At 38.7% G+C, this 22,501-nt stretch overlaps 4 protein-coding genes across 5 annotated transcripts; 3 read left to right on the top strand and 1 right to left on the bottom strand.

Moving 5' to 3' along the window:
- Positions 1 to 198: 198 nt before the first annotated feature.
- Positions 199 to 3,082, top strand: LOC126794512 (COP9 signalosome complex subunit 8). Its single transcript, XM_050521254.1, has 5 exons — positions 199 to 389; positions 484 to 563; positions 875 to 1,056; positions 2,007 to 2,114; positions 2,766 to 3,082. The coding sequence occupies exons 1-5, from the start codon at positions 306 to 308 to the stop codon at positions 2,903 to 2,905; spliced, it is 594 nt and encodes a 197-aa protein (XP_050377211.1). The 5' UTR covers positions 199 to 305; the 3' UTR covers positions 2,906 to 3,082.
- A 4,592-nt stretch (positions 3,083 to 7,674) lies between these two features.
- LOC126795869 (fasciclin-like arabinogalactan protein 19) lies at positions 7,675 to 8,879 on the bottom strand. The gene is given in 2 exon segments (XM_050522602.1): positions 7,675 to 8,507; positions 8,509 to 8,879. Coding segments are annotated over 2 exon segments (1,050 nt in total). The 5' UTR covers positions 8,838 to 8,879; the 3' UTR covers positions 7,675 to 7,786.
- Positions 8,880 to 11,620: 2,741 nt separating this feature from the next.
- Positions 11,621 to 12,769, top strand: LOC126794920 (adenylate kinase isoenzyme 6 homolog). 2 transcript variants are annotated; one of them, XM_050521717.1, is made up of 3 exons: positions 11,621 to 11,745; positions 11,957 to 12,302; positions 12,396 to 12,769. In XM_050521717.1, exons 2-3 carry the CDS (start codon positions 11,971 to 11,973, stop codon positions 12,580 to 12,582), a joined length of 519 nt encoding a protein of 172 aa, XP_050377674.1. In that variant the 5' UTR covers positions 11,621 to 11,745; positions 11,957 to 11,970; the 3' UTR covers positions 12,583 to 12,769. The 2 variants fall into 2 exon arrangements, with proteins under 2 accessions (XP_050377674.1, XP_050377675.1); XM_050521718.1 differs by having other exon boundaries at positions 11,675 to 11,745; positions 11,954 to 12,302.
- A 2,346-nt stretch (positions 12,770 to 15,115) lies between these two features.
- Positions 15,116 to 16,689, top strand: LOC126795107 (non-specific lipid transfer protein GPI-anchored 20-like). The gene is made up of 5 exons (XM_050521927.1): positions 15,116 to 15,190; positions 15,351 to 15,792; positions 15,894 to 15,920; positions 16,109 to 16,168; positions 16,274 to 16,689. The coding sequence occupies exons 1-5, from the start codon at positions 15,161 to 15,163 to the stop codon at positions 16,471 to 16,473; spliced, it is 759 nt and encodes a 252-aa protein (XP_050377884.1). The 5' UTR covers positions 15,116 to 15,160; the 3' UTR covers positions 16,474 to 16,689.
- The last annotated feature ends 5,812 nt before the right edge of the window (positions 16,690 to 22,501 follow it).

Genomic DNA, 22,501 nt, shown 5'->3' with positions numbered 1-22,501 from the left:
CTACTGTTTGGTGGAGCCTTTTGTTTCTTGCCTGTTGGTCTTGCTGGTTGTTTCGGTTCTTCTTTCTTGCCATTTCGGCCGCTTTAACGAAGTTCAGTTTGATAAAAAAAAAAAAAAGAAGAAGTTGAAAACCATGTCGAGGCGAAGGCGGAAATTTCCGGCAGTGACCACCATGCCGGAGCTGTACAGGGGCAAAATAGGAATTTGGATATTACAAATAATTTAGAAAAGAGATGGCACTATAAAATTTATTGGAAGTGGGGGGAGCAGTAAAAGCAAAATAGTGAGAAAGAAGAAGAGCAGCGATGGATTTCTCTCCACTCTCCGAAGCCCTGGCCTCCAAATCGTACGAAAGGGTTGCCGATATCTGCGACCAACTCATGCTTCAGGTTCCTCTTTCGCTCTCAAACCCTAGTTTATCCCCCTATTTTTCTTTTCGTTTGGTCCTTTTTAAGCTCTCTCTCTCTCTCTCTGATGGTTCAGGTCGCGGCGGAGGGCGTCTCGTTCCAGGAAGACTGGCCCTACGCCATTCATCTTCTCGGTCACATTTACGCCGGCGATATGTAAGCTTTGCTCTCTTTTATTTTTGCAGCATCAGCTCTCCAACCCTAAGACCTGTCCTGTATAGGATATTCAATGAAACCTTTTGATTAATTGGAGGCTTTGGACCTTTTGATGCGTTTTTCTCTTTGATTTTCGTTGCCGAATAAAATTGCTTTGCTATTTTTGTCTCTCTGATTGAATGCTGCTTTCGCAATGTTTCGGTTTCGAATTAGTGTTGCTTTACCGGTTCCTGTTGTTGTGTATTAGAGTTTTGATTGTTTGTTATTTAGAGTTTCGATTGTGTGTGTGTGTGTGTGTGGTGATAATGCAGTAATAGTATGAGGTTTCTTTGGAAGTCGATGCCGTCTGCATTCAAGGAGAACAAGCCAGAAGTGAAGGCTGCTTGGAGAATTGGGCAGAAGCTCTGGGTGAGGGACCATGGGGGTGTGTATGAAGCTATTCGTGGGTTTGATTGGAGTCAGGAAGCTCAAGGTCTTGTAGCGGCCTTCTCAGGCAAGTTTCTTGGTATCGCGACCTTTGCATTAGTGTTTCTTGGTTACTACTTGTGTCATATGTCGTTAGGAGACTGTTGGAGAGTTAGTGTGTGCCTTGTTTGTTCTCTTTGGCTCGGATAATAGATCAACGATTTTCTGGTGAAATGAAGTGTTATTTGGATGCAGGAGTTTAGATAAGATTATATGAATAATTTGAGGTCATAATGAGATGAGGTTAGGTTGTTATTCTTGACTTTATGCTAACCTTAGGACATCATTTTTAGAACATGTATCTATTGTGAAAATGGTGACGCAGTGGTTATAATTGTGGCCTTTAAATTCTACTCCTATATATATGTATATAATTGTGAGGTAATTTTTCATATGATTATGATGCAAATGGAAAATGTGTTTTATATTTGTTTGTTTTTGTAACGATAATATGTGGAACTCATGGGCACACAATAATATTAAAATAAGAAGTAAAAGTACAAACAACTTCGCACCTCCTAATATTGTCACTGGAGAGGAATATTTTTAACCTATTAGCTATGTCATTGGTACCAGCTTTAGCTGATATGATTATCAGAGTCAGGATACCAGCCTTTTTATTGTCCTTTTCTCCTTGTGATTGATGAATGACACACTCTTGGTCACGCGATCTTTTCATTCTTGAAAGTAATTTCTGACTCTCAGTCTGTTATCATGCTTATAAGTTTTATAGGATCATCTTGCATATATGGTCCTGAATCTCTATGGTTAACTTCTATTTGACAGACTTGCGTAAATGCTTAATGCAATTCTGAGTCTCAGATTACATTAGAACAAATAACATAATCTGAATGCTCTTCTAATTATTGCTGTAACTCCTGTTTATAAATTTCCATAGTTATGTTGATGGCAACTCCGTACTGCAATAGTCATGTTTTATGCACTTCATGTCATAATTATTTATCTTCTGAACTTCAGCTATTTACACCACGAAGATGTTTCAGCTGCTGGAGTCTGCTTATTCTACAATAAGCATCCAAGACACAGCTCTCTATCTCGGCATGAGTGATGCTGATGCCAGCAACTGTAAGCTTTATTTATTGTTTGTTTCAAATATATCTATTATCAAATAGTTCTGGTTAAGCTTGAAAGAAGGCAAACATCTATAATGAGTTTTGGGGCATCTATGGAAATTGATTTATGACAGTTTGAACCAATGTGACTTTTTTATATTTAGAGTCTATTTGCCATAAAGTTCTAAGCAAGCTGGTAATCAGAGGTAGTCATAGAGTTGGCTCTACTTTAGTTAAAAAATTAGCTGTGTTAAAATGTTTACATGACCATGTTGTCTTAAAAGGAATCCAGGTTGTAAAATATACCATAAAGGCCTATTTTTGGTGGGTTTGATTGCTCTGTTGTCATTTATACAAGCAGTCTGTTGCATACATATAGGAAATCTTCTTCAAGAAACTAGAGAAATATAGGAGGCCTAAATTGAGTTATTGACACTAGTTTTTTGGTACTTGGTTATCGTTTTTTTTTCAAAACAGTTCATATAGCAAGAAAGGTCGCTAGTGATTTAGGCTGATTATGATGACGAAAGTCTTATCATGATTAATGACTTGTTCCTTCTATTAAACCAAAATCATGTTCGATGGCATTTTCACAACATATCTTAGTCTTATCTTGATAAAAAGTCTTTTGGTTACAATGTTAAGATCTCATTCTCATGCGCAGACGTACAACAGCATGGATGGATTGTGGACCCTACTTCTCAAATGATTACTGTGAAGAAGCAACCTGTTTTTACTGAGCAGAAACTGAATCCCAGTAAATTGCAGAGCTTGACGGAATATGTATTCCATCTAGAGCATTAATGCAGTTTTTAGACAACTGAAGCTGTGATTTTGTCCTTGTTAAACTTAGATTCTGAGTAGGGTAAAAGCTTAAAAGATTTTGGATGGTGTATGGAAGCTTTTCTGATAGGCTACTACATATTATTGCAGTTGAGACGAATTCTTGTCCTGTGAAGTATCATTGCCTAATCCTAGTTCTGTTGCTCCTTTGATCACAGCATATCTTAGTCTTATACCCAATCGGCTCATAATATCGTTCACCACATTGATAATTTTCATTTTGCAGTTGCTGAACATGATTACTAACCCATTACATACAAGTCTGGTCCCGAATAGTAAGCACACCATTCTCCACCTGAGCTTTGATCTGACCCACCTTGACATTTTCCGGCAGCTTATTTTCCCGTGTAAACTCTGCTAATCATAATAGTCTCTACATGATACCGTCCGTAATCGAATCCAGAAAGATAATGGTAAAATATATTAGTGTACCACAAGTTATCAACAGTTTAGTGGGTAACGTTTTCTCTTTTGTAATGGGTTTTGACGTGTTTGATTTGGAGTCATTGGCCTCCGATTGTTTCCCCTCTTTAAGTAATTGGTCATTTGATTGCTTCCCAAGAAATATATAGTTCCCTCAACTCCTCTTCCTTTTCCATATCACATACAAGTTCCCTAATCATTTCTGGAAAATTAAATGGTTTGGAATTCAGAAGGCGTAAACTGAAATCAACTTTAGATGAGCCGGTGTCACCTGAAACGTCCATCCAAAACTAGAAGAAAATAGAATCAAGAAAATAATTACTTGCTGGGAGATCTTAACGAAGAAGTTACAACTTGAACAGTACCACCTGATCGAAGTGTTGATATTTCATGGAATTCAAATACCCAGAGGTTATGTATAACTTACACGAAACACTGTTTTCATCGATCGATCTTTCTCTTTGTTCCCATGGATTAATTTACATTGACGCTGGTTATTGAATATCTTGAAAATGAAGGCAATATTTGAAACCCTGAGAAATATAATAAACCCAGATAACGAGTCTTCATATTTACAGAAGCACTAACATCTGAAATTATTCAAGCTGCACCCATTACAGTTCAAGGAAGCTATCTGCTAGCTAGTACAACAACAACAACAATAATACCACTACCCCATACGCCAACATTTTTGACAGGCCTCGTCTTCTCGTAGAGATCCGAAACAAAACGATATCGTTTCTTCTTCCCAATTCGCTTATTACCAAACGCAACTTCATAATCATCTTCCTCTTCTTCAAACAGTAATCATAATAGTCATATAGTCTAGTTGACACCGTAATCGAACCCAGAAAGAGAATGGTAAATTATTAATATATCAAGTTTTTAACAGGTTAGCGGGTAAGGTTTTGTTATGGAATTTGACGTGTTTCATTTGGAGTCATTGGCCTCCGATTGTTTCCCCTCTGAAGTAATTGGTCATTTGATTGCTTCCCAAGAAAGACATAGTTCCCTCAACATCCTCTTCCTTTCTCATATCATTCTGGATGATTAATTGGTTCGGAAGTCGTAAAATGAAAACCCAAAGTTGGGGGATCATGTCACCTGAAACGTCGAACCAAAACTAGAAGAAAAATCAAGAAATTGTCACTGATTACTTGCTGGTGATGCTTAACAAAGAAGTTAATTACGAGTCGTAAGACACCACCTTGATGTGTTAATATTTCATAGAAAACTGTTTTCATCGGTCGATCTTTCCGTATGTGCCCATCAATTACATGACGCCGGAGATTGAATACCACAAAGTGAAGCCAAAATTCGAAACCCAGATACAAACCAGAAAACCGAGTCTAATTTCATCGATCGATCTTTCTCTTAATTTGTTCCCATGAATTACATGAGGCTGGAGATTGAATACTATAAATGTAAGCCAAAAGCTGAAGCCCAGAGAAATACAACCCGGAAAACAAGTCTTCATATTTACAGAAACACTTACCGTTATCATAACTTAAGCTGCACCCATTACAGTTCAAGGAAGCCATCTAGCTAAGTTTTAGTGTTTTACAACAACAACAACAGTAATACTACAACCCCATCCTCCTTTTCTTTCTATTTACAGCGCCAATATTTTTGACAGACTTGGTCTTCTCGTAGAGATCCGAAACCAAACGATATCGTTTATTCTTCCCGATTCGCTTATTACCAAACGCAACTTCATCCTCAGCTTCCTCTTCTTCAAACGCTATATATTTCAAGGGTGAGTTAGAAGACACCTGATCGTGATCCTCACGGTGAACATCAGTCGTCGGCGATGTCTTTCCAACGCTTTCTTCCTCTTCTGCGTCGTAGTAAACCGTATCGGAGCTTCCGCTTAGTTGTATGAGCAGATTTGCCGCCTGTATTATTTCCGAATCCGAAGAAGCACTTGCACTCTTCTTCCTCTTCCTCCCTGCCTCGACTGATCTCGCCATTTCTGTAAAACTAGAACGAGCTGAGGTAAACGAGGAGTCTGGGGCTCTCGAACTTTCCTTTTCTCGTTTTTTTTTTTTTTTTGTGGTTTTTGGAGTTGAGTTCTGGTTTGTGGCTTCAACCAGGTTTCCGAATTTTCCTTGCTTTATATACAAGGCGTTAGTCGGTTGAAAAGTTATTTTATTATTATTTATTAATTTCTTTTTAGTATCGAGGCTAGTCCTTGTAGGATACGGAAATGGCTTTTTTTATTTTCTGGATCAATAAAATAATATTATTCTTTGGTTTTCCTTGTCTTACACATGACTCATAGACATGGACTGGGCCGGGTCGTTGATGGGTAGTTTTGGCTGGAGAGTTCGGATTTGGTCACTGAATTATAGTCTCTAGGAAAGAAAAGTAAAAAAGAAATAAGCTTGACGGACTAGATGACATATATTTCTGATGTTCCAATTGGAATGAAATTTCATGGGACTTGCAATATTCTAGGTCAATAGAGTAGTTAAAGAGTTGCTTTCATTTTCCTTGTATTCCATGAATCAAACAAGGTCTCACTAGACTCAAGTCACTGAACGGAAAAATTGAGCTGAGTTCAAAGTTTAATACATTCAGCATGTAAATTTCACAACTTGGTCGAATTTGTATGACACACGGTGATTTTTCAAATGAAAACTAGTAAAAAGATTTTCATATTAAACTACATATCGAGTCTCCGAGTCTACTCATTCCTCACTCATAAATGCACAGATGGTTCACCATTGCTTTGCTCCTTTCGCAAACAAAGAGATGTTTCACCATTGCATTTGTTTGGAGCGACGTTGCGGCCTTAGGCGTGCGAGTCTACTTATTTCTCACTCCCAGATTCACAGATGTCTCACCATCTTTTGGAGCGTCATCCTTTCCTTATTAGACTATATAGAGCTAACAAGTTTGCCATCGGGGGTTCCATATTCACAATTGTTGAATGTTCGGCAATTATAACAAAGCTAATAACCCCCGAATGACAAGATATGAATTCAAAATTATGATCCCGGCTCCCCTATCTGTACTCGACATGGTTATGCACAACCGAGTAAACTAACAGCCACATGTACATGGTACGCCTGGCCGGCCATTAACCGTATAACAGCAAGCTTGACAATCACGTACAATCCTGACGCTTCAGTGTGTTCTATGGCAAGTTGGTCGGCAACCATGAGTTTTTGCTCGCAACGAAGCAGTCTTCAACAATTAATAGCGGGAAGAAATGCACTATTAATTTCAAGTTTCAAGCTGGGAATAGTTAGGAGAACAAGTAGGGATGGTCATGGGCAGGGTAGGGTCAGGGGATCAAAATACCATATCCATACCTAATTTCAATTACGTCCTTATAATCGCTCTAATTTTCATTAGAAAATAATGGGTATTCCCCGTCCCCCCATATCTGTTGGGAATCCGTTTTCCATACCCGTTAATGATATTTTGTTATATTATATAAAAATTCATATGAAGTATAGAAAAACGTAAAAATCTAAAATGAAAATTGAATATCATGATGAAATTAGTTTTTTTTTAACATTAATCCAACTTAAACCAATACAACTCTAGTTCAAAATAAAATAATTATTATAAAAAAAAGTTTGTATTTACATAAATATTAATTAATTAATATTGAAATATATATATATAATATATATTTTATTCTTATTGGGTAGGGATGAGGATGAGGATCAAAATATCATCCTCGCCCATTACCCGATTTTATATTTCGAATATAGGAAATTCACATACCCGTTTTCTGTTTTTACCTGTTACACAACCTCATTAGGATCGAATACCCATCAATATCCTACCGGCTAATATTGCCATCCCTAAGGACAAGGATGTAGTGCTGAAGATATTGTCAATCTCAGACATGTCAATGGTGCAATGGGGTTAAATTTCATTTTGTGTAAGATTTACAATATGTTATGACATTTTAGTGTTTTATTCGGTCTGAATGTTCTACGTACAGAAATGAGCGCCACACCAAAACCGTTTGTCTTCGTTAAGTGAAGCATCTTCCTCAAGCCTTACTCGTCAAGTTAAGTCTTTGGTCAATAGCTGTTCAATCCAAGCTAGTGTCATTAGGGTGATCAAAAGGTGCAACGAGTTGGTAAATTTGCAATTGTGATTCTCGATCTTCTGTTCTTAGCTAGCAAATTGTGCATACACCCTCGATTCCGATTAAGGAATTTTGCACAGCTATAAATAACTACCATCGATCAGTTAATCAGTTTGCACTATCTGTCAGCCTGGTAAACGTTCTTGAATCTTGATACAGAGAATGGTATTTCATTCTTCCCTAAAAATCCCAACCTTAAGGCTACAGTACCGTATAGCATACAGAATCATAATCTTGACCCAAGACTAACAAACTTGAAGGTAAAATTGGTTCAAGATTTTACCAAGAAGTTGATGGAACGCAGCGTTTCAAGCCATGGCTCGAAGCAGATGCTGAAGGCTGAGCTGTTCGAGTCCATCCCCGTCTTCATCATCCACAAAGCAGTCAATGGTCATCTCATCCAACGATCCACATTTCCTCACCTTATCAATCGCTTCCGCTTCCGTCAGCAGCTCCAACTTCTCCGGAGTTTCAGCACCGTCGGTAATCTCCAACAGCAAAGCCCTCGCTCTCTCCGCTACGGAATTTGCGGACGGCGGATATGCCGAGGGAGCCTGATCGGAAGCCGGCGAGATGTAGTGATTTGCAGTCGGAGATGTAGGTCCAGAAGTCACCGGCGATGAGAATTTGTGGCTTGCAGTCGGAGATGGCAGTCCAGCGGTCACCGGAGACTCGGCTCCAGCTGGAGAAAGACCGGCGCCGGGAGCAAGGTTGGAGTCAGCAGTCGAAGGCGCCATGGCTTCGGACTCCGCCGGAGAGAGATCTGTGCGGTTGGACAAGGTTTTCAAGGGAGCGACCTCATCGGCGCTGCCGCTTATGACTGGAGCACTAGCCTGACGATGTCCGTAGGAAAAGGCAGAGCTGGCGCTGACGATGCCGGAGAGGCCGTGGACGGCGACGCGGCGGGAATAGAAGAGGCTGGGGAGAGTGATGTCGACTCCGGCGACTGCGAGGGGGTCGGTGGAGAGGCGGAGAGCGCTGTAGGGGAGGAGAGTGGGGAGGATGGATCCGGAGGAGATGGAGCGGAGGTCGGAGAGGGACGAAGTGGAGGCGGAGCGTGTCGGTGTAGGACGACGCCGCTTGGATCATGTCGAGGGCGAAGAGGGAGGCGTCGGTGGGGGCGAAGATGGTGAAGGAGGAGTTGGGAGGGAGCGTGAGGATCTCGTACTGGAGGTCGGAGGTGGCCATGGCGTTGCAAATCAAGTTGTAGCCGCGGTTGCGGAGCACGCGCTGCATCGCTTCGTACTCGCGGGATGAGATCGCCGCCGCGCCCGTCGGAAAAGTGAGGATGATGACGAGGAGGAGGAGGAGGAGCAGCGCGACGAGCGAGATTGATCGGCGGACTGTGAACGCCGCCATAGGAGGAGGAGAGACAGAGAGAGAGTGGAGGTATCAAGAATGGAGGTTTTGGCGCGCTTTTGATTCTTGGGGATATGGGAGTTGTAACAAACCCGACGCGTGGGCTCTAGATAGTTATATACTGAGAGTTTGGCATTGAGTGGACGGTAATGCCCTTTCTTGATGGTCCATTGCACTTTTGGAAGAGGGTACGAACGTCAATTCGCTTCATTGGGTTTGTTACTGGTTTAGCAATTTATTACGAAATTGCCACTTTGCTCAACCGATGTGGATGAAAGGATCATCACGCAGAACCCGTGTTTTTGTTCTACGTTTTACTTGATTCCAAACAGTAAACGTAATTTGATTTTACTCGTTCTCCTTTGGTGAAAGTGTGAAACTAGGGTTTTTTTTTGTAATTCATCATTATATGGGGCCTAATTCATTTTAAGGAAAATGACCCAATGAATAGAAACAGTCCAAAATTTATCCATTTTAATTCTTGTGTGTCCATTTCAATGTTTATCCATATAATTACATTACTATCTCTTTTATTCTTCAACACGCGTTCTCTCTCTCTCTCTCTCTCTCTCTCTCTCTCTCTCTCTTTAGATCTCTCTCTTCCCTCTCTCTCCTCTCATGCTGATGACATTCAAGACCCAACATTGTCTCGACGAAGAGGACGACGTCGCTGCCTCAACGTTGATGCCACAACGAAGATGACGCCTCAAGATCTCCAGTCATTTTTGCACCAGACGAGGAAGAGAAAGAAGAGCTCATTGGTGCAAAAATGATTCAGATCTTGCCGACCACATCAACTCCACGCTCCTTCGTCTACTTTTCGCGGCTGTCGGAGTCAACCTCGTTGGGAAGCATCGCAGCTCACCATAGTATTGGATCAATTGGAAATGTTGGGTTTCATGGGTAATTTGAATTTATGTGACAAATTCATCTAGTTACGAATAAGTATTTGTATTTGATTCTTTAGTCTCTTGGTAGTTTTAGATTATGTTGTACTTCATTAAGAAATGCTCAGTCAACCTTGAGAACAACTAGTAAATTATAGCTATAGTTGGTGGAATTGTGTTGTTTAAGGTGCTTTCATAAACTTGTAAAGTTGTTATTGTATAGGGTTTTAGGGTTTTAGCTAGGAACTAACTTCGTAATTCTTTTTAAGTTTGTAATTTATGTCTGATTCAATTGATGGGATAATTCTTCTATGAGAACTCAGCTTTTGCAATATTTGATTAATGTAGTTATTAGTTTAAAGTCTATGATATGGACTAACACGCCTCCAAGTTTGGGGAGTCCAAATCCATGTGAAGATGGTTGGGATGGCATTGGGTGTACCAACATGTGTGTGGTCTCTTTGTACGATTTTAACACTTATCATAATTCCTTGAATCATGCACTATTTATGTATGTATATTGTAGTGTTTGATATTTCAAAGCGTCTTGTATTTTTCAGAACATCTATATAGTTCATGTGTGCTTGCTACATTTGGAAGAATGAAGACTAGGCAGTATGTGTTGTTATTGTGCCTTTAGTTTTGCTTGTACTTTGGTCATTGTTTGTAAATGTTTTTATAGAAGTGTTAGTGGAGAGGAGGGGTTATCCTTCTTAGGGAACAACGTGATCTTCATGCTCTTGATAGTGTGCTATAAGTTAAGCTTTTGTATCTTAAAAAAGAAGCAACGGTGATCAGTAACACAATTATTGGAGGTTAGTAACACAATGATTGGGTATTAGTAATTTATTATTAACGGGTTATTGTGTGTCAGTAACTTGTTATTAGGGGTTATTGGGTGTCAATAATTTATTATTGGGGTCACTGAGTATTAGTAATTTGTTATTTGGGGTTACTGAGTGTCAGTAATTTTTCCGGCGACCAGTGACCGGAGTTCGGCGACTGGAGTCCGGTGATGAATTATCGGAGTCCAGTAAGGTTCCGGTAAAGTGTCATTTTTCGTCAACTTTCTCTCTAAATAAGTGTTTAGATAGATAAAGGTAAAATGCACTAAAAACTATGGTTTTGGTACTAATTGGACAAATATTAGTTTATCTTGTATTGAAATTGTCACATTTTAAATTTTTCATTAAAATAGGCGATTAGAGGGTTAAATTAGTATGAAATTGTCATTTTTCATTCTTTTTAGCATTTTGACAAATTTATTCACTAAAATTTATTAAAGAAAACAATATATCCAAATCGAGAAACAAATAAAAAAGTTTTCAGATTCGGGAAATTTTATTGAATCTTTATATTTGATTAAATGTTTTACTAAGACAACTAACTGCAACAAATAATTGTCAAGAGGATCATCCCTAGTCCTTGAATAGGGTGGAGACTGAATTGTGTTGTCTTGAGAAATTAAGTCTTATTGATGACAAAACATTGAGTTACATCGAATGTGTCGTGGAAATCCAAGATGACAACACTATAGAAAGAGGGTGAAATTATTTGACATCTAAAAGCTAACAAATGTCAAAAACCAAAACCAAGAAACAATTAAAAGGCCTTTACAGTGGGAATCTTTAAGTTGAACACTAGTTGAGGATGTGGGATACGAGAACCTTTTTTTTTCAATCAGAATTTAGCATTTCAATCATTCAAGATCAAGGTCTAGGGTTTGATATGGTATTGAAGTATATCGATCAAATTAATAGATACACTAAGTACTATATCAAACATTTATTAATGTTTTTTGTATCGAAATTATAAATGTTTTAAGGAATTTTAATCGGATCAAATTATTATTATTTATTTATTTTGTTGTGCACCTCAGCCACGTAGGGCCCAACCGTTAAGCTTATAATCGACCTAATTTTCCACTCTCTGAGCCCCCCTTCTCTTCAAACCTCAATTCCTGCAAGACCACGACCGATCAAAAGACTCAAACTCCCGCCGGCGACAGTTTAACTCTCCGGGTAAGAGCCTTTCATTTTCTTATCGGTTTTCTCTTCTTTATTAAGCTCCGGCCGATTAGTCTCTTCCAGGGTTTAAGTTGCCACTGATGCACCTCTTCACTATCAGTTTGTGTTGAGTTGTAATTCTAATAATCCAGCAAATGAAACCAAATTCGATTGTTTTGAACTGGGAGTTGAATTGGGTCATAATTTCACCGTCCCCCTGAAGCAGATTTGGTAGGGCATATGGCGAGGCAGAGGCCGAATATATTGGTGACCGGCACCCCCGGGACAGGGAAGACAACAATGTCCTCAGCCTTAGCAGAAGAGACGCAGCTGCAACACATCAACATTGGCGAGCTGGTCAAGGCTAAGAGCCTCCATGATGGCTGGGACGACGAGCTCGACTGTTATGTCATCAATGAAGACCTGGTGTGTGATGAGCTTGAAGATGTGATGGAACAGGGAGGGAACATAGTGGACTACCACGGTTGCGATTTCTTCCCCGAGAGGTGGTTTGATCTTGTGGTTGTGCTTCAGACCGACAACACTGTCTTGTATGACAGGTTGACTCAGAGGTGACTGATTCTCTATGCACTAATTAGGCTACATGACAGTTGTAGAATTTCGAATCGTATACCTGATTTTTTTTGAGGTTTGGAATGTGACAGAGGGTATTCCGGCTCCAAGCTTTCAAACAATGTGGAGTGCGAGATATTTCAGACTCTGCTTGAGGAGGCAAAGGAGAGCTACCCGGAAAATATCGTACAACCTCTGAAGAGTGATAGCATTGAAGACATTTCAAAGAATCTTGCTTCTTTGACTGATTGGGTGAGGAGGTGGCAACCAGCAGCTTAGTCTGCATGGCATAGTTCTGCTTGAAGCAGGTTTTTGGTCTCGGTTGTTTCATTTGGTTAAAACATTTTAGAGGAGGTTTCTTGTACTGATATTATAGTTCGTTCCTATCCATATCATGTCATTATAGAATTAATGTGATGCGACGATTTGGTGAAATGAAATTTCTAATGAAGGTTATCCCACTAAAGATTGAATTACTGAAGTGGATACAAAGTTTTGTTAAAACGTTAGGTCTTGCACTTGTTGCAGTGGTGACGTATGTGAAGTAGCTTTCTACTGGAATTCATATTCCATCTGTTATAAGTTCACAGGTAAGACTTTGTTCAAGCTAACCATAATCTTTGTGAATATCACTACTGTCTCTTAATAGTGATAAGCTATATGTCTCTTAATAGTGATAAACTGGTAATGGATTGTACAAGGATTTGTTTGCATTAGTGCTTGACTGCTTGTAGCTGTTGGTCTGTACATCCAATTGATATTCTATATCTCATAGGCTTTCATACGTATGACATCCAGTTCACATATAACAGTACTGTGATTAATATATCTGTACATTGCTACACCTACACAGTAGGGGTGTGAATCGAGTCTGTCTATATGTCACTTGACTGATGGTAACTAGAATCGCATTGACTTGATTTTTTATTATCATTTTATCATTACCTTTGAGTAAATTTTTTTTACTTGGAAAGAAGTTATTGCATAGTCATGTGAATCTGTGATGGTTGGCTGGAGTAATTATTTCAGAGTCCCTGCTTTTTGAACATGTTCTAGGAGTCATACATGATAGATAGCATTGGCGTTTGGAGGATGTTCAATTGTCAGTGAAAAGGACATTCCTCTTATCCTTGTGGTAATAAGCTATGTTTATGATTTATAGTGGTAAATATTGAAACATGATACTGGAACATCCTCCAATTGATAGTGACTTAGCAGTTCTATAGCTGTACATCAATTTTAAGGGTTGATGTTGTGATAGGTTAGTTGACTAGGTCAAATTGCTGTAACGTCTGCCAAGTTGGATGGTAATTGGAGTTTTGGCCGGTCGGCTTCTAAAGATTTCTTGAGCATTGAGCTTCAATGGAATTTGGGTAATGCAGATACAAAATTTGCTCAATTATATCATTATATGCACTCACTGGAATTGGTTCCTTGAGATTTAGTATTTGATGAGACACAGCTATTCTCTCTATTTTGTTGTCTGTTGTAGGGAGGGGTCACTGAAGTTTTCGTTAATTTGTAATTGAGAAAAGTAACCTTCCACGAAATTAAAAGATTTCCAAATTTTCCTTTTCACTCATAGGCTTATCATCGCAAATTCTGAACACACCCTTGAACAGAGGGAACATTCTTAACGCGCAGAGGAAAAAGGACGCTGAAGGTAATGCTGCAGTGTAAGGCTTTACAAGATTTAAATGTCCCTTCTTTCTCCTTGGTGAATGTTTCCCAGTCATAGATATACTTTCTCGAAACACTTCGTTCATTCCTCAAAAATTATCTTTACATGTATTTTCATTGGTTTTATCTTTTTTTTTGTAGGTTTTAGCCGTATTTTTATTATACTGTATGAATTGTATCCATGTTTGCATCTGCTTAATTTGTTGGAAAAGAACTATATTGGACTCACATTGAATCTATCGCAGTCTAGTAATTTAAAAAGGAAATATCATTTGTGTCAGGCTACTGGTTTTAGTGATTTGATAAACAGATTAAAATGCAGTAAATTTTGGTAGAATGGTTGACCTGATACTTCCTGAGAGTAACTAGAATCAGTTGAATCCCAACTAGAATGCTTATCTGATCCATACCCTGATTTGAATACCAACCTTCAATTACTGAGAGAATCAGTTGCCCAGATACTTCCTGAGCCTTTTACTAGCATCAACTGTCTGATCCTCTCAGATGTTTCGTTGAATATTAGTAAATGGGGAAACTGACCAGAGTATTGCTCTTGATAGATTGTTGTTTCTTGTGTAGTGTTTTAATTTTTATATACATTGGATGGTTTCAGTCTGAAGTTTTGAGCTTCGATAGTTCGATGGCCTTTTCTGGTGAAGTTGCATTTTGACTTATACAATCTATAGAACCTTTTAGTTCATGTAGTACTTGATTTACCAGCTGCAAGTGTAGTTAGCACCTCCTTATGAAGGACACTTTGGCTTTGGCACATTTTGTTCCCAGAGGTTTAAAGTAGGAGTGGAAATTCTTGCTGTTGGGATTTTTGCTTGCCCAGTTTGCTAGCTCTAGGGTTGATACTAATGTACTTAGCTATTAGTCTATTATTTATTAGTTGAATATCCTCCGATCAATCTGATCAAGAAATGGTAGCCAAAACAATTTCAAGTATTATTGCATCTACTCCAAGACCCTTGTTTAACAAGTTTTTCAAGCCAGGTGTTCCCTTCGCACAAACTGGGTAGAATCAAGAACACTCCTTATTTACAATAGAACTATTATTTGAAATCGCAAATATGTTGCAGTTTTGCGGGAGATGGACTCATGAACATTCCTTCATAGGAATATGTTGAAATTTCTCTAATAGATTTGAGCTATTAGGCAACCCAGAAGCCATGAGATGGGCTCCATTGACAGGTGTTGTGTAATGGTAATTTCCACCTACTTACATTCCTTTGCTTATACAAGTTCGTTAAGGTAGTTCAGCTCCAAAACCAAACTTGTTGACCTTTGATCAGCTGTCCTCATTAGTTCTACTTGCTCCTAATAAAGTCTTAATCTTCATTTATAAATACTCTCCTACTTAACAGAAGCAACTCATCAAAATCATCTCTACTTGGCTAAAACCAGAAGCTTGTATACATCCAACTCCAACAAAAACACTATTTTCTTCCACAATTAAGCTAGCAATGGCGATTTCAGTGCCTTCTCCCCGTCTAGTACTCATGGTATTGGCAATGGCTGCAGTCTCACTTTTGCCTGTTGTATATGGTCAAATTGGTACCGCTTGCACTGCTGCTAATATTGCGAGCTTCAGCCCTTGCATGAACTTCCTCACTAACAGCACCACCAACGGCACTGCACCAACAGCAGACTGTTGCAATTCGCTTAAGAATCTCACAAGTACCAGCAAGGACTGTATGTGTCTCATTGTAACCGGAAATGGTCCCTTTCAAGTACCAATCAACCGTACTCTTGCCATCTCTCTTCCTCGTGCTTGCAACACCCCCGGTGTCCCCCTCCAATGCAAAGGTAAGAAGTTTTCCTTGTTAATATTTGGATGTTGATAGTATTCTGCATTTCTGCGTATTTGTTCATATAGCTGCTAATATAAGCGTGCTACTAATGTGCAGCCACCGGTGCACCTCTTCCTGCTCCAGGTATCATCAGCAGTTCAAAACTTCAATCCAGTTGAATACATCTAGTGTTCTCTTGTTAGATAGTCTAATTGCATGTTATGTTACAATCAAACATGCATGTGTGTGATTCAGATTCATCTGATTAATGGAGAAGAGATCATCGCTGATAGGTGTTTTAGATAACATGTTGACTAAATTGTACTTTACAGGTCCTTTCTCTCTGGCACCAAGTTCAGCTCCTGGAGCTTCAGCAGCTGCCACTCCAACAGGTTAAATTTCTTCAATCACTAAATTATCAAGGCTGAATGGCTTTTCCCCGTTTCTCTATTCTCTAAATTGCTGATGTTTTACCAACACATGATTCTGTTGAGCAGCTTCTACTGCCCCTGAACCCACCTCATCTGCTGAGTCACCGGAATCCATAACACCATCAGCAACAGGGGTTTATGAAGCTCCGACAGCAACTACTGGGAGCCGCCCAGTTCTGACTCCATCAGCTGCCATGCCTTCTTACGCTCTCTCGCCTTCTCTTCTGCTATTCGCTTCAGCAGTTCTGGTGTTGAAGTTTCACTAGGGGTCGATCTTGTGCATCTCTAGTTCTCTATGCATGTATTGATACACAGTATGAGAAATATTGTTTATTTACTTAGTGTTCCTTTGAATTATATTATATTACAATGTTATTCATTTTGTGCAAATCTGTATAAATCATTCGTTTGTAAACAATCTATCTATCCTATTCTGCTATACATATCAGAACCGGAATGATTGAGCAATACTATTCTATCGTGCTCGGTAAAACATTCTCGTAGCTCTATTACACTTCCTCGTAGAAAAAGAGACCTCTTGTTAAGTGGACGTCTCCACCTAGAGGGAGATTGAAGCTTAATGTGGATGGCGCTTTTGATATGACCTCAAACAGAGGTGGTATCGGAGTGGTTTGTCGGGATGAGGGAGGTAAAAGTATCGCTGTGCTTGCAAAATCCTATCTTTTATGCCCACTCGGCTCTTGCTATGGAGGCTGAGGCATGTAGAGAGGGTTTGCTTCTTGGGATTCACCAAGGATGGGAGAATATTGACATTGAAAGCGATTCTTCTGTGTTAGTAGCTGCTCTTAACTCCAGCAGCGCTGATTTATCGGAAGTGGGTCGAGTTGTTGATGATTGTAAACAATATTTGCTTGCTTTACACTCTTCAACAATTTTTCACATTTTCCGGGAAGCAAATAGTGTTGCAGATCGACTTGCTCACTTTGCTTGCAGTGGTTCTATTGATAGTGTTTGGTTTGAGGAGCCTTCTGACATTATACAGGATGTGCTCTACGAGGATATGAATGGTTTGTCTAATGTAGCTCGGGGTTATGGTACTATGTCCCCCCCCCCCCCCCCCCCCCCCGTTGCCTAATATTTTACTATCAAATAATATTTGCGACACTTAGCCGTGACTAGGTGATCTGTCTTCAAAAAAAAAAAAAAAAGAGGAAAAACTAGCTCTATCTATATATTGAGGCATCGGCTATGTTAGTCTCAGTCTAGCTATGTGTTCTTAGATTTTGCTCAACTAATTAAGATGAATTCTTAGTCACAAGTGAATGGAACCGAAGAATCCCAAGGAATCAACAGATCAACTGGACATCTTCAACACCTCCCAATTAATTCCAAGGAAGCTAGAACGTTATATGCCCTCCAGCCCCAATGCGACCTTCCTCAAGTAGTAGGCATAACGACTCCTTCGCTGACTTAACTTGGAGACGAAGTGTGCTGATTAAGAGAGAAATTGAAGCTTTTGGCACTAAGCTTCCTGCTCCAGATATCCATCAATAGTCTAAGGTCTAAACTCTAAAGCTTTAAACCAGTTAAAATATTTATAGTAGCTAGTGAATTCTCTTGTAGGCTGACATGTTTTATTTGGTCTACACACTAATTCAGTTTTCCTATCTTGTGGATTTACACTAATTAACATTCATGAATCATGATTGTTTGTCCACATAGAATCTGAGAAAATAAAATGTCAAGCTATGAGCATAGAGTTTCGAGAAAAACACCATCAAAACTCTCAAACTCAAACGGTGAAAGCTAAAAAATTACAGAACTTCCCTGGCACAAAAAATGAACGTACGTACACACCAGAATAGGAGGATTTCAGTGGAAATAATTTCCAAACTACGCCTAAGCATAAGCTTGCAATTGGATCGTGTCTACCTATTGGAGGAGAACGTGTAAGGAGAACATGCAACAACATGCAGTCAGCTTGGAGGAGAACATGTAGCAACAGCTTGGAGGAGAACATGCAGCCAGCTTGGAGGAGAACATGCAGCAACATGCATGTTAATCATCACAGAGATCATCTGCTATATATATGACAATTCCCTGCAAGCCTTACAGACAAGTGAAATCAGTTATAAACATATAAGTGTAGATAGATGTTTATAAGTTTTTAGTAATTGAAAATTTGTAGCTCCCAAGTTCTTATTCATTTTAGTTCTTTTTGATTCCACATTTCTTCATGGTATCAGAGTAGTGATCCTCATAGGACATGCTTATGCTTCTTAAGATTCATTTTATTTCTCATATCATTTAAAGATGACTGGAGGAAATTCTTCTGGTCCTGCTTCAGATTCATCCTCTTCTGGTTCTAAATATGAATCTACAGATACAAATTTGTGTCTTACATCTACCTTGTTGAATGAGTTCAACTATATCTCATGGTCCTAGACTCTTGCTATTGGAGGAAGAAAGATGATTGGTTTCATCAATGGCAAGATCAAGAAGCCTGCAGCTTCATCTCCAGATTATGATGCTTGGTTACCTCAAGATCAACTCATCCGAGATTGGATGATTAACTCCATGGAACCAAAGATGGTGCAGATCTTCAATACTCGGACTCGGCATTGAGCATGTGGAATGCAATCAAGGGTTTGTATGGTGATCTGAATAACTTTGCTAGAGTGTTCCAAATCAAGAAGGAGCTTGCAGAGACTCAACAAGGTAATCTTACTTTCATTGAGCATCTTGGAAATCTTTCTGTGAAATGGAATGAGTTAGAAATCTATAGACCTTTTACTACTGATCGTGCTACTCTTTTAAAGAGAATTGAGAAAGACAAAATTTTTGAGTTACTATCTAGTCTTGGCTCAGAATATGAAGATCTGATAAGCCATGTTCTAATGTCATCAGAGCTGCCTACTTTCACAAATGTTTGCAACACAATTCAGAGAGAGGAGACTAGAAAGAAAGTAATGAATGTAGATTTAGCTATTAGTCATGAGATAGAGAAGGCTGCTGAAACAAGAGCTTTTGCTCTACTGCAAACCCAATTACTCTCATTAATGAGTTTGCAACATTTGTTCAACAAAGGCAGGGGAATGTACAAGGTGGAGACACCACTGCAATATTAGGGAAGTTTGCAGGCTACCTTGCTGAGGGTGATTTGGTTCAACAAGAAGAAATTCCAGGTATCATTTGTGTTATCTCAACAACTTTGGATGTGTGCAAATATAATGATTTTTGGATTGTAGATCCAGGTGCCTCTGATCACATGATTAATAATGCTACCAACTTGAGTGACTTTCATGTTTTTGAAACACCTTCTCATGTCTCTGTTGCAAATGGTAAAAATGTTCCAATTTTGGGAAAAGGGAAGCTTAAGTTATTCTCGAGTCACATTCATTCTAATATTATGTTTGTTCCATCTTTTCCATTTAAACTCACTGTTGGAAGAATTACTCACTCATTAGATTGTCTTGCAATCTTCTCAACAATTAATATTGTCTTTCAAGATCGAGTATCAGGGAAGAAGATTGGTGAATGATTCTATCTTAATGACATTTACTACATTTCGTCTTCTTTGAGTCTTTCTCAAGGTCTTGTTATAGAATTATCCTCTCAACATCTATGTCATTTACATCTAGCGCATCCTTCAAGTCATGTTATGTCTTTTCTTTTTCCGAGTTTTAGTAAGAAATCTTATGAATGTGAAACATGTCACGAGTCTAAGTCTACAAGATTGCCATTTTCCAATTCTATGTCCAAGGCATCTAAGCTTTTTGAATTAATACACTCGGATGTTTGGGGTCTTGCAAGAGTTGATTCCTTTGATGGTTATAGATTCTATGTAACTTTCATTGATGATTTCACAAGAACAACTTTTGTTTATCAAATGAAGCATAAGAATGACGTACAAAAATGTTTCCAAGATTTTCACAACCTTGTTAAAAATCACTTTGCTTCTTCCATTTGCATTTTAAGATCAGATAATGGTACTAAATATACATCCAAAGTTATGTAAAATTACTTAAGTGATCAAGAAATTTTACATTAAACAAGTTGTGTGAGAACACCACAACAAAATGGTGTTTCCGAAAGGGAAAACAGAGATTTGTTGGAGAAGACAAGAGCTCTCATGTTGCAGGCAAATGTTCCAAAATCTTTTTTGTCTCAAGCAATCTAAACTGCTGCTTATATCATCAACAATTTACCTAGTAGGGTCTTGGAATTCAAGTCACCATTTGAGGTTCTTAAAGGAAGAAAACTCAACATCGATCATTTGAGAATTTTTAGTTGTGTTTGTTATGTTCATATACTAGCACACAATCGTGACAAACTAGACCCGAGAGCATCTAAATGTGTTTTTCTTGGTTACTCATCATCCCAAAAGGGGTATAAGTGTTATGATCATTCATCCAAAAAGTTGATTGTTTCTCGAGATGTAAGGTTTGATAAGTCTCACTTTTTTTTTCAGTCCAAGGAAAATGATTTTACGGGGGAACTTCTGTTTGATATTGCTACACAAAGTTCTATTATCAGTGAAGAGCAGCACAATGCTAATCATATTGCAGATGAGCAAAATGGAGAGGTTTATGATGAACAAAGTGGCAAGGCCTCATCAAGTTCTTCTTCTGATCACAGGACTCCATCTAATCCCTCTCTTAGCCAGCATGCTGTTGACAATACTGATCATAATGCATACGAAGATATTGTAATGATGTAAGAGATCAAGAGCAATCTCAAAGAAGGTATCATAGTCAGACTAGGAAATCTAATGTTAGACTTGAGGGTTTTGAAACGTATACTCCAAAGCATCCATTTGGGAATATTGCAACTCTTAACAAGGTAACTCACTCTCACTCTGTGTTTTTAAATCAATTTTGTATTTTTAGAGAACCTAAATCCTTTGAAGAACCAAATCAGTCACAAGTATAGAGAGATGCTATGCAAGAAGAGTTGAAAACTTTAAATGATAATCAAACTTGGAGTCTTGTTCAACTTCCAAAGGGTCACAAAGTTGTTGAAGCTCGATGGATATACAAGATCAAGTTTCACTCAGATGGCACTATTGAACGCTACAAGGCCAGATTTATGGCACGTGGATTCACTCAAATATTTGGAGTGGATTACAAGGAGACTTTTGCACCTGTGGCAAAGATGAATACTGTAAGAGTCTTACTTTTTGTAGCTATCAATAGTGGTTGGTCTCTTTATTAAATGGATGTCAAAAATGCTTTCTTACATGAAGATTTGGAGGAGGATGTTTACATGAGATTACCTCCAGAACATGATAAAGAGAATGAACCTCGTATTGTCTACAATTTGCATAAAGCTATTTATGGCTTGAAACAATCCCCAAGAGCTTGGTATTCCAAGCTTAGTTTTGTTATTCTCAAGTTTGGTTTTAAGAGAAGCCATGCTGACTCATCTATGTTCATAAAAAATGGAAGTGCTGGTAGGTTGATTGTTTTAATGTATGTTGATGATTTGATCATTACTGGAGACAGTCAGGATGAGATTGTGTCTCTTAAATCAACTTTGCATTCCACATTTTCCATTAAAGATCTTGGTTCTCTAAGATACTTTCTTGGAATAGAGATGGATCATTCATCTTCTGGACTGTTTCTAAACCAAAGAAAGTATGTTGTGTATCTTTTGGAAGAAGCTAATATACAGGACAATAGCATTGCTCAGTCTCCACTTCCTAGCAACTTGAAACTTGATGATCCAGGAGAAGCTTTAATTGACATTTCTGTGTATCAAAGACTTGTTGGGAAACTTATTTATCTTACCATTACTGGTCCTGACATTTCTTATGCTGTTAGTTTGGTCAGCCAGTTCATGCATGCTCCCACATCCACTCACTTGCAGCTTGTTAAACGAATTTTGAGATATTTGAAAGGAACTGTCACTAAAGGCATTTATATGTAAAAGAATGGTCATTTCACTCTTGAGGGTTATTCATATTCTGATTGGGCTGAAAATACATTGGATCGCAAGTCTACAACTGGTTATTGCACTTTTGTTGGTGGAACTTAGTGACTTGGAAGAGTGAAAATCAGTTTGTGGTTGCAAGATCAAGTGCTGAAGTTGAATGTAGGGTCATGGCATCTGCAGCATGTGAGCTGATTTGGTTGAAAATCTTACTTCAAGATTTGAGGATTGTTTGCTTTTCTGCTATTACATTACATTGTGATAACCAAGCAGCTATGCACATTGCTGCAAATCCAGTGTTCCATGAACGTACCAAGCACATAGAGGTGACTTGTCATTTTATTCGACATCAAGTGTAGTCCAAGGTGCTTCAAATTGCGTACATTCGATCTTGTGATCAAT

Source organism: Argentina anserina, chromosome 5, assembly GCF_933775445.1.
Source record: "Argentina anserina chromosome 5, drPotAnse1.1, whole genome shotgun sequence".
In the NCBI taxonomy this organism is placed as follows: Eukaryota; Viridiplantae; Streptophyta; class Magnoliopsida; order Rosales; family Rosaceae; genus Argentina; species Argentina anserina.
Note: the sequence above shows the minus strand (reverse complement) of the source record. Positions and strands in the feature narration are given on the sequence as shown.

Coding starts and splice junctions, on each gene's coding strand:
- LOC126794512 (XM_050521254.1), top strand. CDS start 306: ATGGATTTCTCTCCACTCTCCGAAGCCCTGGCCTCCAAATCGTACGAA. Junction 1,057..2,006: donor TCTTGTAGCGGCCTTCTCAG/GCAAGTTTCTTG, acceptor TCTGAACTTCAG/CTATTTACACCACGAAGATG. Junction 2,115..2,765: donor TGATGCTGATGCCAGCAACT/GTAAGCTTTATT, acceptor TCTCATGCGCAG/ACGTACAACAGCATGGATGG.
- LOC126794920 (XM_050521717.1), top strand. CDS start 11,971: ATGGCGAGGCAGAGGCCGAATATATTGGTGACCGGCACCCCCGGGACA. Junction 12,303..12,395: donor TATGACAGGTTGACTCAGAG/GTGACTGATTCT, acceptor GGAATGTGACAG/AGGGTATTCCGGCTCCAAGC.
- LOC126795107 (XM_050521927.1), top strand. CDS start 15,161: ATGGGCTCCATTGACAGGTGTTGTGTAATG. Junction 15,921..16,108: donor TGCACCTCTTCCTGCTCCAG/GTATCATCAGCA, acceptor TGTACTTTACAG/GTCCTTTCTCTCTGGCACCA. Junction 16,169..16,273: donor AGCAGCTGCCACTCCAACAG/GTTAAATTTCTT, acceptor TCTGTTGAGCAG/CTTCTACTGCCCCTGAACCC.